The 14,286-nt window shown below is 56.1% G+C and overlaps 1 protein-coding gene across 1 annotated transcript; it reads right to left on the reverse strand.

Annotated features, from left to right (window-relative positions):
* Window positions 1-2,585: 2,585 nt before the first annotated feature.
* On the reverse strand, window positions 2,586-5,384 carry LOC119100193 (RNA-binding protein MEX3A). The gene is made up of 4 exons (XM_037223304.1): window positions 5,366-5,384; window positions 4,464-4,550; window positions 3,116-3,587; window positions 2,586-2,706 (listed from the first exon to the last, which is right to left on the reverse strand). The coding sequence occupies exons 1-4, from the start codon at window positions 5,382-5,384 to the stop codon at window positions 2,586-2,588; spliced, it is 699 nt and encodes a 232-aa protein (XP_037079199.1).
* Between the last annotated feature and the right edge of the window lie 8,902 nt (window positions 5,385-14,286).

A 14,286-nucleotide genomic window follows, 5' to 3' on the forward strand; every position in this document is an offset into this window, starting at 1 on the left:
TTTAACTGGTGAAACATTCACACGCCTGAGTGAGTCTCTCGTAATGCGAGGCTCAATGACCAGCATTGCTGCCGGGGTGCGCGATATCCGCGGACGCCACCCTTGAAGCCGGGTGCTGCGACTGTCAGCGCTGGGCAGGGTTCAGCCGAGCAAGCGACTGTCAGCGCTGGGTAGAGCTCAGCCGACCAAGCGACTGTCGGCGCTGGGCAGGGTTCAGCCGACCAAGCGACTGTCAGCGCTGGGTAGAGCTCAGCCGACCAAGCGACTGTCAGCGCTGGGCAGGGTTCAGCCGACCAAGCGACTGTCAGCGCTGGGCAGGGTTCAGCCGACCAAGCGACTGTCAGCGCTGGGCAGGGTTCAGCCGACCAAGCGACTGTCAGCCCTGGGTAGGGTTCAGCCGACCAAGCGACTGTCAGCCCTGGGCAGGGCTCAGCCACCATGTGTCCCGTGGGCACGAATCCAATAGCTGAGGAAAACACAGTCTTTAATATTTACACTGTATTATGTCTCGAAAATAAAACAGTAGCAAAATGTGAAAAATCAACACATATTAATAAGTACACTCGGATCAGGCCGCGTAGTAGATACTCCAAAATACATTCCACATCAGTAATAAAATATATGCAAAGTTCGTCACGTGCCCTCAGACCCTGCCTTACAACTGAGCAAGATCTCCAACATCGAAAAGTAATTGTTTGTACACAACAAAAGCTCGCACAACACAGTCTGTGGACGTTGGTGGCCGTGCAGGATGAAAGTGACGGTGAAGTATCTAATTTACATCACATTGGGGTATATACATAGGACATAGCACTACAATCTATATAAGTATTGCATTATCATAAAATTTCCATTGTATTATTACATTTACGTATTTGTTCGATAGTTGTTCAGCGAATACTCATGGAATGTGCACTGCCGACCCACCCGTAAGGAGAGCGGACGTGCTTATCAGCGTCCTACGGGCCGTCTGCCCGGCTACACGCTAGCGATAATAAGACTTCAGGTACTAGTTGGGGCTACAAGCGAATTCCCGGTACGTGCCTGCCGACACTCGACGGCTATAGTAGAAAGGGGGAGGGGGTGACGGGCCACCAACGCCCGACCTCACACGCCACGCCAACATCCATTGATTCCGGCGCCACCTCTAACATCCAGGAGTATGTACAGCGACGCGCGGGGCTGGGCCGGCAGGCCGAGCCCGGTCAGAGGCCGCCGCGGGGCTGGGCCGGCCGCCCCGGCCCCGTCAGCGGCCGCCGCAGGGGCCGGCTCTGGCTTGCGTCGCCGCATTCCGACGGGGCCGGTCGATGCTGTGCCCGCGGCCGCTCTCAGTGGGGCTGGGGCCGACAGCCCCCCCCCCCCCTCTCTCGGCGCCTCACGTGACCTGAGCTGAGCCGGCGTCACTGCCGTGCCCCGGTCGCGCCTGTTCTGAATTGAGACGAGAGCTCGCATGCATAGCGCTACATACGGGGGCGACGCTACGCACGACGGGCGGCCACACACTTCCACGTCCAGCAGGATCGACGGTATTTGCATACGTTTGAAGGAAGCAATGAAGGCCCAGTTATTGCCGCTGAGTCGATGGTGCAAAGTAACTTCATTGTCGTGTTTTAGGCATCAACGACGTAAAAAAGTACAAAACGTTGAAGTTACTGGGAGGAATCACGACACAAAGTACTAGGTTGTCTAAGGTACAAACCTCCAGCGCGATGCCAGACGGCGGGACATCTAAACGGGCAACGCAAAGGTACCACAACAATTTTGGAAGACTAATTACTCATCTAGCAACCAAACTGGTGTGGAGCAGTAACCACAAAAATAAACACCTACACTCTACACAGATTCACGTCCCTGTACGAAAATAATCTCGTCCGTCACTCGCACCATCCGCAACATATATGAGCTATCGTAAGAAAATAAAACAGTTTTGTGCTCCGTTTCATTCTGTTGGTGCCTGCGCCCGGCCACAACGGCGGCGACGGCGGCGGCGGCGGCCGGCTATGGTCCGCTAACAGCGCTGTTGCCGCCGACCGGCGTGGCGCGCCTCGCGGAGGCCGGCGGCGGCCACGACGATGGCGGCGGCGGCGGCCGGCTATGGTCCGCCGGTAGCGCTGTTGCCGCCGGCCGGCACGGCGCGCCCCGCGGACGCCGGCGGCGTCCGCAGTGCGGTCCGGGCGGCGCGCGCGAGCGAACGATCGATGCACGCCCCGGGCTGGCGGCCGGCCAAGTCGCCCCGAAATATCGACGCTGGTGGACGAGCGGCCGCCGACGGCCAGGACACGGCTGGGCTCGCCGGCGGAGCGACTGAGTATTTTACAACCGTGAGTCGAACGTAAAACAGGGGCGCTCCGGCGGGCGGCGGCGGGCCGGCGCCACTCCACACCTTTGTGCGAGGCGAGCCGCCCCACAACGGCGGACGCTGTCTCACTCACATGCACGCGGTCACTCGGGAAGGCGAACGGGACCCTACGGTCGGAGAACACCTGCATCGACGGGAAAGACCCTTTCCTAGACGCTGGAGCGTCACTCGAGGCCGGCCAGGCTGACGGTGACGTCACACTGAGCCGACCGGGCGGATGATGACGTCACTCGGAGCCGGTGAGGCTGGCGGGGCTGGTGCGCTTGGAACCGATGGGACCGAAGGCGGTGCCGTCGAGCGGCGGCGGCGTGGCCGTCTCAACGCCCGAGTCCGAGTTGAGCGTCTCGCTGGAGCCGTTGGAGGAGCCGTCCCGCGCCGTGGCCGGGGTGCCGGGCGCATCCCAGGCGAGCGCCGCCGGCAACCGGTACACAGCAGGCCGGCCAGGCCGTGTCCGTCGGCCGAGCCGCGTCGGCCCGCACCGGCGGCGGCTCTGTCGGCAGGCTGGCCGTGCGGCCCGCGCACGTCCGTCCTCTCTCGCCCTGGCATCCAGCTGCGGCTGCGGCTGCGGCTGCGGCTGCGGCCTGCGGCTGCGGCTCCGGCTCCGGCAAGCGCGAGGAGGCCGCGCAGACACGCGCTCAGGTCGGCCAGCGGGCCAGCCACCGCGCCGAATGATGGCGGCGGCGGCGGCGGGGGCGGCAGCGGAAGTGGCGGCGCGGCACGCCCGTCCAGCTGCCGCCCAGGCCGGTGCCGCCGAGCGGTCCCAACAGCCCAGTGTCACCGTCGTCTAGGCCCAGGTAGGGCAGACCAACGGCGGCGGCGGCGGCGGTGCCGAAGGGCGCGGCGTCGCCGCCGGCCGCAGCCAGCTCCTCGCAGCGAAACTTCTCCACCCGGCTGCTGATGTGCATCTGGATGGCCTGGCGCGCCTGCTCCACGTCGGCCGGCTGACCCACCACCTCGAAGATGGGCCGGTGACGGCGCGAAGGCGTCGTGATGTACGTGCTTGTGTCCTGCTGGATGCGCTTGATGGTGGCGCCCTTCTGGCCCACCACCAGGCCCACGAACTCGTACGGCACCTCCACCGACACGGTGACGTCACCCTCGCGCTTGGGCGGGCCCAGCGCCGGCGCCGGGCCGCCCGGGTTCTGGCGGCGCGCCTCGCGCAGCTGGCTGAAGTGCTCCGCCGCCGCCAGGATCTTCTTCTTGGCGAAGCCCACGTCCTCCTTGCGACCTGGCGGTGTGGGAAGGCTATATGGGTCCAGTTCACTGCTGACGGGTACGTTTGGTTCGCGAGCGCGCCGTAGCCGTGGCCTAATGCCAGGATAGGTAAGTCACAGGTGGCACGGGATGAGCAGGTGGCGCCGACGGCGGCGCAACACGACAAAAGGTGAACGCCGAGCGAAACTTGGTCTTGTGTTCCTGACATCGCAGCAAACGTACGTCATACCAAAACGACTGGGCCACGCCGATTTGTGCCCGGTCGGTAAGCGCCGAAACAAAAAATAAAGTTCGCATCATTAAAAAAGACTGAAAACGGCGTGACAGTTAAGTGGCAATGCAATGTACGCCCAGGCAAAACATGACAACGGCAGCTGCTGCCATCAGTCAGCATTGGCATCAAGCCTATTAAAAAATGCGGTCCGGCAGACGAAAGTGATTCAAGAAAATGGGACAAACGCCAAACCAAAGGATTTGCGAGGATTGGGCGAGGACAACATTCGTTTCCTCCATCCCCGTTAGGGGCAATTTTACGCAGGCACATCAGAACAGACAACAATAAGACCATTCTGATAAAACATCTACGCGTGCTTCACCACGGACAAGGACGGCGAAAGCTATAAAGCAGCAAAACCGAGCGTAACCTCGTTGAAGCAGGACTGTAAAACATTAGTCAACCGTGCCAAACACAGAACGTTTTACAAATAAATGCTGATGAGCTAATAAACCAAGCAGTCATAACCTTGACTTTGAGAATAGCATTTATCGCACCGACAGCAATTACTGATAGAGGTCTCCCTTGTCAGATGCCGCCAGCACGCAGAACGAAGCGAAAACAGATGCGTCCACCACGCGATGGTGATGCCGCAGGCCACGCCGCGTGGCGTACCTGTGATGACAAACACCGGCTCTTCGTCCCGCTTCGGCGTCTTGATGTACGTGTTGGTCTCAGCCCGGATGTTCTTAATCTTTCCCCCTGAAACAGACAGCGGGCGTGAATCATGCTGTGCGGAAAACGCAACATGCGGCGCGGGGGCTGACAGCACAGCCGTCCGCGGTCTCAGAGCCTTCTGACAGCCCGGGCAGCGCTCAGCATATGGATAAGATGGCGAGGACAGGAGACAGGCAAGGTTGATTTATCTTACGTGTGGGAAGTCCGACCCGGCACATGCGACGACATTCATGTGTTTTTGCCTCATCACGTTAGGACAACCATTCTCTTCTTTTTTGCCCGGGTCGTAAGCAAAAAAAACCGACTACGTCATCATTTCGTCATTAGCATTACTAGGCGTGATTGAGGCTGATGCATCACAACACAGACGACCGGCGCGGTCAGGACGCACGGCGGGCCGCGACCGCCCGCGTGCAGCACGCGCCGGCGCAAGTCATCCCGCGAGCGTGCAGCACGCCCTTGCAGCCGCGTACAGCGCGGCAGGGAGAGCGCCGCCAGCTATGAGCCGCTACAGATCGGCTTATTGAGACGACCACTCTGTGTTTCTAACTTCCTAAGCTATCGGGCTCCTCTGCTCCTAATGACGAGCGTTCTCATCGCTTGGTCACCGTTCGCCACGTCATAGTATACTGCAGGCATTTTGCCGGGTCCTTCGAGTCCTACTTCGCCGCGTTCGCACGGTGACCGAGTAGCCAACGCGTGAACATCAAAACACAGCGTCTGCAAGCGGGCATGGTCATCAGAACAACAGGCTTCAGGTCGCCAGTTCTTCCGGTATACCTCATGCAGTTATACTGACATTTGAGACCGCATTCCGTATTCAAAGAACCCTTCGTCACCGTTCTGGAAGTCTAGCATGCTCCCAGCATCACGTAAAACGCCAACATAAGCATATTTAGTTAGACGCGTCCCACGTCGAATGAAGAATTCTTTGACTGCTTATCTGCCGAATAAAAAAACAAAAACGGTGCACCATTTGAATCCTTCTTTTCAAAATCTGCAAGTTTTTCTTGCTCCAAGTTAGCATCTGTTATGAAGCATACCTTGTTCTCACATAAAACCAGTGTAAACACCGGCGTCTCCAATCAGTCCTTGGTGTTTGGACCATCCTCCTGATCTGCCAGCACGCGCCAACCACGTCCTGCACGTCCTCCGACTCCTCCCCGAGCCTCGGTCGCGCCCGTCCTGCACGTCCTCTGGACACCTCCCCGCGCCACATCCTGCACGTCCTCTGAACTTCTCCCCAGGCCTCGGCCGCGCCCGTCCTGCCCTCTGGACTCCTCCCCGGGCCTCGACCGCGACCGTCCTGCACGTCCTCTGAACTCCTCCCCGCGCCCACGTCCTGCAACGTCCTCTGGACTCCTCCCCGCGCCACGTCCTGCACGTCCTCTGGACTCCTCCCCAGGCCTCGGCCGCGCCACGTCCTGCACGTCCTCTGAATTCCCCCCCCCCCCCCCCGAGCCTCGGCCGCCTACGTCCTGCATGTCCTCTGACTCCTCCCCGGGTCTCGGCCGCGTCGTCCTGCATGTCCTCTGAACTCCTCCCCGCGGCACGTCCAGCACGCCCTCTGAACTCCTCCCCAGGCCTCGACCGCACCACGTCCTGCACGTCCTCCGAATTCCCCGCGAGCCTCGGCCGCGCTGCGTCCTGCACGCCCTCTGACTCCTCTCCGGGCCTCGGCCGCGCCATCGATCATGGCCACACCCGCACATGACCACAGGCGTCATCGGCCGGCGAAGCGACCGGCGGCCGCTCTGCAGCCGGGCCAGCTGGGGAGCTCGGCTACAGTGCACGCCGCGTGACACAACTCGCCAGTGCGCGTAACGGCTCTCCACACACCGCAGAGCAGTGGAACATTGGCATGTTTTTCCCGGTATGTTGCATACACCGTCGCCATCTATCGGGACCGGTCGTCATAATATAGCCAGCTCGTGGCAAGCCAAGCCAGCCTGAGCCCAGCGACTGCAGTTTCATCTCTTACGTGATGCGTCGTCATCTCTTACCATTCTGACTTTCCTCACTACTCGCCACCCACATCCAGGCGATCGGGAGCGCCGCGCCACGAGCCAACGGGCCGCAGCCAGCGTTATAACGCACACTCCATCCCTGCGCAAAACAATAATGAAAGTCGCACGATCCGCCAGGGAACGACTGCCAACATGCACAATGACCACGCGATAACTATGCAATTAAATGACTTTCCAGCCAGTGGTAAGAAACCCGTGCTTCCACGAAGCTGCTTCAAAGCCTGTGGTAACCTCGGCCCAGTACTGCGCGGCACTTTCCCTCTCCGCCTCCTCTCATTCGTCTGCACATTTCATTAAAGTTATTATGTTCTGCACCCGACAACAATGTTGCGGGCTCCATGGTAGTTTACCCGGTTTGTCTCGGTTGAGCAGGTACGTGAGGTCGTAGCAACGACAAGAACCAGTTTATAGGCAGGTTGCCACTGGAGTATATAACCCGGGTGAAAATAATTGGACCGGCCGTTAAATCGGGCTTTAAGCGTATAAAACTGCAGCATGCTCTTCCTGTTCATTTCGTCTCTCTCTCCCTCTTTTGTCGGCAGTTCTCCTTCCACGACGCAACAATTATGTTAAGTTCTGACCTTGGCAAAGACACCATGAGAGACAAGTGCGCAATGACACTTTCGTCATAGAAACGCTAGCCCATAACGTTGGGACCTAAGCCGAAAATACAGAAACAGTAAGATATCAGTTGTTTGGGGGCTTTTGGGCTTAAAACTGTAAAAAAAACTCACTTTCCGTCTATTAAAAACTAAAATCAATTTGTTTCGGGGTGGACCAGGTCGTTTTACGCTGCAAAGTGACTGAAGGGCAAACATGAGAGGATTGAAAACTGACAGGCAAATACAGGCATATGTAGACAACGACGTACGTCGGACAAGACAAAGACAGGCAAATACAGGCATATACAGACAACGACGTACGTCGGACAAGACAAAGACAGGCAAATACAGGCATATACAGACAACGACGTACGTCGGACAAGACAAAGACAGGCAAATACAGGCATATACAGACAACGGCGTACGTCGGACAAGACAAAGACAGGCAAATACAGGCATATACAGACAACGACGTACGTCGGACAAGACAAAGACAGGCAAATACAGGCATATACAGACAACGACGTACGTCGGACAAGACAAAGACAGGCAAATACAGGCATATACAGACAACGACGTTCGTCGGACAAGACAAAGACAGGCAAATACACAGGCATATACAGACAACGACGTACGTCGGACAGACAAAGACAGGCAAATACAGGCATATACAGACAACGACGTACGTCGGACAAGACAAAGACAGGCAAATACAGGCATATGTAGACAACGACGTACGTCGGACAAGACAAAGACAGGCAAATACAGGCATATACAGACAACGACGTTCGTCGGACAAGACAAAGTTGAATGGCGAACGACGAGCAGGCGCCCCCACGGTCAACAGACAACCGTTATATCAGAAACACTAATCAGACATTCGTGCATTGGTAAATCTAGGTAGTAAATGAAGAAGACAAGACAATAGCATAACTAACGACCGCTGCGTAGGCAAGAATACAACAGACAAGCCGCGATGGGAATCGAACCTACAACCATCGGTTATGCTCGCCGCATCAGCAATCCACACAGTCCCTCTAAATGAGCTGTCACATCACTACGGTTGGGCTCGGGCGAGCTTGCTCCGTCCCGACCCGAGCGTGACGTGTATTACACCGAGTGACACGCCGAGGCAGGACCAGGTGCAATCAAGGCGCAGCTGGAGGCCATAAAGACGCCCTGTGTGGTCGGCCCCCAGAAGCCTTTAAAGCTCCACATCCGGCGTGCTGCTGCGCGAAGCGGCAGAGGGGAGGGGAGGGGAGGGGAGGGGCAGCTTTTCCTGGGCCATGGCGCGGCATCAAGCAACAGCGCACTGATGTACACACGGGCAGATCCACGTGTGGGTCGGGCTAAAAAACCATCTCCGGTCCAGCGCATCGCTGGCTGAAGAGGCCGTTGACGCTGTTGACCGCCTACATATAGTTTGCACAGTCTGCACACAATGTAACTGATGCCATATGCGCGTGAGTGCGGTGTGCTGTTACGCGCACCATAAATGTCGGCAAAAATTACATGAGTTAGGGATTACGCCTCAGCCGCACACCTAACTGAGCCCACCGGACTGCTCCAATATCACGTCATATGCTGTCAGAAGAGCTGAAGGCTCAGCGCGTGCCAGGCATTTCGTCAAAGGCACGAGCACAGCCAGGAAAAGGGGCCCAAGGGACCTACCCTTATGAGACGCGATTGCTTTTATTTTCACCAAATGGCCTTCCAACAGAAAGTTTTAAAAATACAGCGTGACGCGTTCTCCGCTGAAGTCCACTCACGAAAATCCCTGACTGCGCCCCTGGTTTACGGAATTTATCGATATTTTACGGTAATTCACTTCCACCTCTTCAGTCGTCTGCCGTGCGTTTCCTCAAACACCTCGTGGGTGGCGGAACGATATCAAGACGTCCATCTCTTAACAGTACAAACATTGGCCCACCCTAGTTCTGGAAGGCTATTGACCCCAGTGGCTCCGGCCTTTTTACCATCGGATTCCTTACAAAGCTACCACGAAACCCTGCTTCCAGTTGACTTATAAACTTTCCTCTGGCCTTTGTCGGCTGGCGCAAGAACCCCCCCCCCCCCCTCACGAGCAACAGCACATCTACGCGGCATCTTCCCTCCCCCATCACCCCTCAGCAGACCCGCACCTCTCGCCCAGTGCCAATCAAGGACGGCAGTCGACGCCGCGGAGAACGCACGGAACCCCGTCCGTGGCCAGCCGGCCGCCCATCCACGCTTCACCGTACGCCGCCGCTCGCTCCCACGATCGCCCGCGTCCAGCGCCCTCCCCCGCCACGGCGCCCGGGGCACGATAGGGTTCAAGGGCAGCCAGGGCGGGGCGGCGCGGCGCGGCTGCCCGGCAACCCACGTGGTTGCGCGGTGGGGCCGGCCCGCCCCCCCCCCCCGGCCCTTCCGTCCCCTCCGCGCGGTTTCCGAGACGGCCGGCTCCGACCCGGTCAACAATGCGCCTCAGTGGTTAGCGGATAGTGGGCCGACGGTCAGAAGAGCGCGATTTTCTTCCCGGGCCCCGGCGTCTGGAAAAGGTCGAAGTTCAGAGCGCCGGCACTTCGAGAGGGTTGGGTTGGGGGGGGGGGGGGGAAGCGATTTTCGGCAGCCACCGGCTTGGAGCGCGTCGCTTCAGAGGGCCATTGAGGCCCGACAGTCCCGCGCCCGGCAGTCGGCGGCGGCCCGGCTGGGCCGCCGGCCGGCCGCGGTGAGAACAAACAGACTCGCGCCGGGCGGTCCCGGACGGACGGCTGGGGACGCGCGCGGGGAGCACACAACCAGCAGCGGGGCAGCTCGAAATCCCACTAGCCGCGCTCCGGGCAGAGCGCCTGGTCACCACGTGCGGCGCGTTGTGTACCACGACGCACCGAAAAAGGAAACGGTCGATACGACTGACGCACGAAAAGAACCAGCTGAAGCCCCAAACTACATGCGCGCTTTGCTTCTATTAAACATTATAGTTATTATATTAGGCAGCGCGCATTTTTAAGTTCCAGTCCTTCCATAGCTCACAGCTAACGCACGGGCCAAACAATGCAACCAACAAGGCAAATGCGTTCAGCATTTCCGAAATAATTTATAAGAGAGTAAATTGCACCCCAATGCCATGTCAGGCGAACACTGCCCGCCCCGCGTGGTTGCAACATAAATACAACCAGACTATATCAGCGATGTTCTTTATCTGTTAACGCGGTGTCCTACGGACTGCTTGCAGGATCCCAATGACCTCTTGTGGTTGCAACGAAACATCAGTTGCCCACGCACCAACTCGAAAGTCGACAAAGAGCACGCGCATCAGCGTGGTTAATATTCCAACCGTGAGGAAGCTGTTTACGCTTGAAGAAGTCGTTTGCCTCATGTTCTTACGTAAACGCGCCACGTTTGTATGAACACTTCAACGGAGGTGGCCATCGCGCCGTCCGTAGATACTGAAGTTGAATGCAAGTGGTCAACGGGTTATGGCACGTTCACACGGGTGCTTTCTACCTGCCAACGGAGTGTCAAAGAACATGCGGCAGTTCACGAGAAAAGGGGTGACAATAATACATACCGGCGGAGGCTCAAAACTTGGATCCAAGAACGCTTACTCGTCCCACTTTTAAGTCACTTAATATCTAAACGTCCGCTCAAGCTATCTCAAATATTCAAGTCCATAGGAAAACTGCACTCGATAAACCCCGGCAAATCGTTTAAAACGTGATACCACGGCCACGTAAACACTCACTATAAACCTTACGCGGGGTATAAGACCAGCCGGAAGCCAAACCAGGGCCACCCCGTTTAGTCCGATAATTCGACCGACCTGTACCCGACTCACTACTAAAACACGTCGTGAGGCGTGGGGGAAGCGCTGCGATACCAGGCACAGACATGTCCCACCTCGTAACTCATCCCGAAACCTTGGTAATGGAGCCCAGACACGCCAAGAGCACACACCAACGAGGTCTTGGGGCACTCAAGACGCATCGTCTCCGAGTTAACGGACTTTCAAACGTATAGTCTGATCCGTGCGTTCGAAAGTCCGTCATCCATGACAGTTCAGAAGGCAAAGGTTCACTTCAGGATATACATTAAGGCAGGGCAGCATTTCCCCAAAGCGGGGTCTCAAACTGCTGTATACGACGGCCTCAAATGGCATAATGGCGGAACTGTCCTTGCAATGCGTTTGTCCCGACATCTGGCGATGACATCCAACCAAACGCAACTTAGACCTCAAATGGTCATAAAAAGCCAACAACGCGAGATCTGTAGCCAAAGCACAATCAAGAATCGAAATCCTCCGTGCGTATTAAATCTAGGCCAGCATATCCAAAAGCGTCGAAAACCAATTTGACAAACGGCATTTGGGACACCAAACGGCTGTAACATGAATACTTAGTCCGCGACAATGTCCAGCAGCTCACAGTCGCTACCCACGGCTGGTTGGCAATCTGCGTTCGTCGCTTGCCCGTGAGCATATCTTCTGCTTTCCATCTACGGCGCAGGACCGTCACGGTTGGGTTGTCTCTCGTTTCCGCAATCGCGAGGCGCTCTTCACTCATATGGCGTTCACGAGTTTATTCATAACTCAGATGGTTCATCACTGGCTAGTTGTGTTTGGCAGCGTTCATAATTTTTGCCGACGACGATGAAGTTGTAATGATCGACATTTGTGGTCGCTGTAGCTGATGGTGACTATCTAGTTTTTTTTGTTTATTTTATGTTTGTAAAATTTATTGCTAATCATAGATTCTTTATCTCGCGACGGTGAAGCAGCGCAAGACAAATAATATGGGCGGCTCCTGGGCACACAAAGCTGGGCTACACACCTGCGTCCTATTTCATAGTTCAGCACTGTGTCTCGGTTGGTGTCGTAGGGTGCTGTACTCGACACCGGTTCCACAAAAGGTGACATCACCCGCTTCCCAATCGATTTCTGACGCGGCTAGGTGTCGGACGGTTATTAGACGGTGCATTGGCTGCCGTGTCCTGCGGCTGAGGTGAAACGTTCTTTTTCTTTTCGCGGCGACGGCAGCTGACAAACTGTCACCATGTGGGAGGATCAGGGTACGCACTAGGTTTCGCACGGGTGGCGTGGCAGCCTCTCGCAATCATCCAGCTTTACGTGTCCATGCTCCTTAAATTGATGGCATGCTAACTCCACATCGCACCGTGGCACGAAAACCACACTAATCAAACGGCTTGGACGCTCGAACAGCTTGAAACCGCACATGCCTTGAAACTGAGGCAGCACAACATTTCAAAGGAAATTCGACATTTGAAGATATTGATGCAAACACCAGATACAGCAAAATAAGCCACTTATACCTGTTGGTACCCTTTAAAGTGGACAAGACTGCTCTAGACATCATAATTTATCTTTACGGTTCGGAGTACGTGTTTGATAACGTCATCGTACTTCGCACAACACCGGCTGATCGCCAGTTGACGACCATTGTATCTAGAAAGCGCGCTCATGAACGACAGGTATGAACGACTCGCCAATTATATCTGTCTTGGCGATGAATCGGTCGGATGGCCAATGGAACGGCAGGATTTAAAAGGCGTTATTGTGACGTCATGGATGCGTGGGTGACATTGAAAAGTCCGCACGAAATAGTCTGTACATCTTCACACGACATGTGGGTCAGAAAGTAGAGGGGGTTTACGTCTTGAGGGTAGCGCTGTGCACCCTCCACCGAATAATCCTGAAGATGATTTATTTCAGCTCAATATCCCACATCAATGAGGAGCACCCCCCTTTAAAGAATTGCACCTCTCACTGCTGCAACCTGCACGAAGCCAGGCTCTGCGCCTGCAGACGTCGGTTTCCAGACAGCATGACGGCCAGACAGAGACGCTCAAGGCAAGAAATCTGAATTGTTCAATAAGCTGCCTTTGGCCTAGCTCGCAAACAACGGCTTCATGGCTGTTGTATGGGGAAAAGAAATACAAAACGTGTTGCCCCGGGCCGCGACTTGATGGCTCCTAACAAAGCAGAGGGGTGATAACCAGAATTTGAAGTTCTTTCTAATGTACAAGTCATGCAAAGCCAAATGAACGTGTTTTAATGGACGGAGGTATTGAAGTGATAAGTACCTGTATGATACAGCAGTCAATTCAGTCACGGGTGAGTCCAGAGTAAACAATGAGGGCCACGCGCAGAGGAGTGTACAACGGGGAGCGTTGAACACTTCTCTGCGTTCCCATATCAAATCTTGGCGTTTTTACATGCAAGTGAGTGTTGATGGTTAAAAAATCGATAAGACAAACAAGCAGCAGTAGACTGAAGACACTCGATGCTGTTGTCACGCAATAAATCTCTCGCAACTCCGGAGTGCCAAAATGTGCTTCAACAAAATTCGGAGGCACTCCCCCAAAACCAGCCCTCAGAAAGCCCACGCTTCGCGCACCCATTGTCACTTCAGGCGCTGTGAGGGCCGTGCGACTTGGCTATCACTGAACTTACTGGCACTAGATTGCATCCGGTGTTCATATCCGCTAATCATTTCTGGTGAGACATGAGCAAAGGACCCGACTCGAAGAATGCTGAAGATGAACTCACATGGAACGGCAGACTCATGTTTAATACGTCGATGTCATGCCGCATCATCTTTTTTGGAGCGTCTCCTGCACAAACATTCCATCCAGCTTCGAACAAGCTTCACACCGAGGCGGCCGGCCGACGTTCGAACGAAAAATGCCGGAGGATGGCCCAGCGCAACATGCCGAGGCCCATCCGATGCCCATACCGACCACCGACAACCCAAACAGCCCCCGTCAAACAGCACCCCACCGGCCGCGCGGGACCTCCCTTTGTTTGACCACCTGTCCCGCACGAGCTAGAGCGCGGTGTGCGCGACGCCATGTTGGCGCAGTGCCAAGGTGGCCCCGCCGCCGGCCATGCCGGCGTGCAGATATCGTGGTTGCTTGAACTCGCGCGGGAATGGCGCAAGTTATCGCCTTGAAACGCAAGACGGTGCCGAATTGGAGACGGCAGGCGTTTTCACTTGTAAGTCTGTGCACACATCGCTCAGAAAGTATTTCTCATTTTACACTCCGGGATGACGTACGGGCGGACGAAGCCACTACTACCTCACGTAATTTTTTCCCACGAGACAAAAAGTGGGCGTGGTGCTGACACCGCATACC

This window comes from Pollicipes pollicipes, unplaced genomic scaffold (assembly GCF_011947565.3).
Source record: "Pollicipes pollicipes isolate AB1234 unplaced genomic scaffold, Ppol_2.1 Scaffold_4881;HRSCAF=5763_pilon_pilon_pilon, whole genome shotgun sequence".
NCBI classification, from domain to species: Eukaryota; Metazoa; Arthropoda; class Thecostraca; order Pollicipedomorpha; family Pollicipedidae; genus Pollicipes; species Pollicipes pollicipes.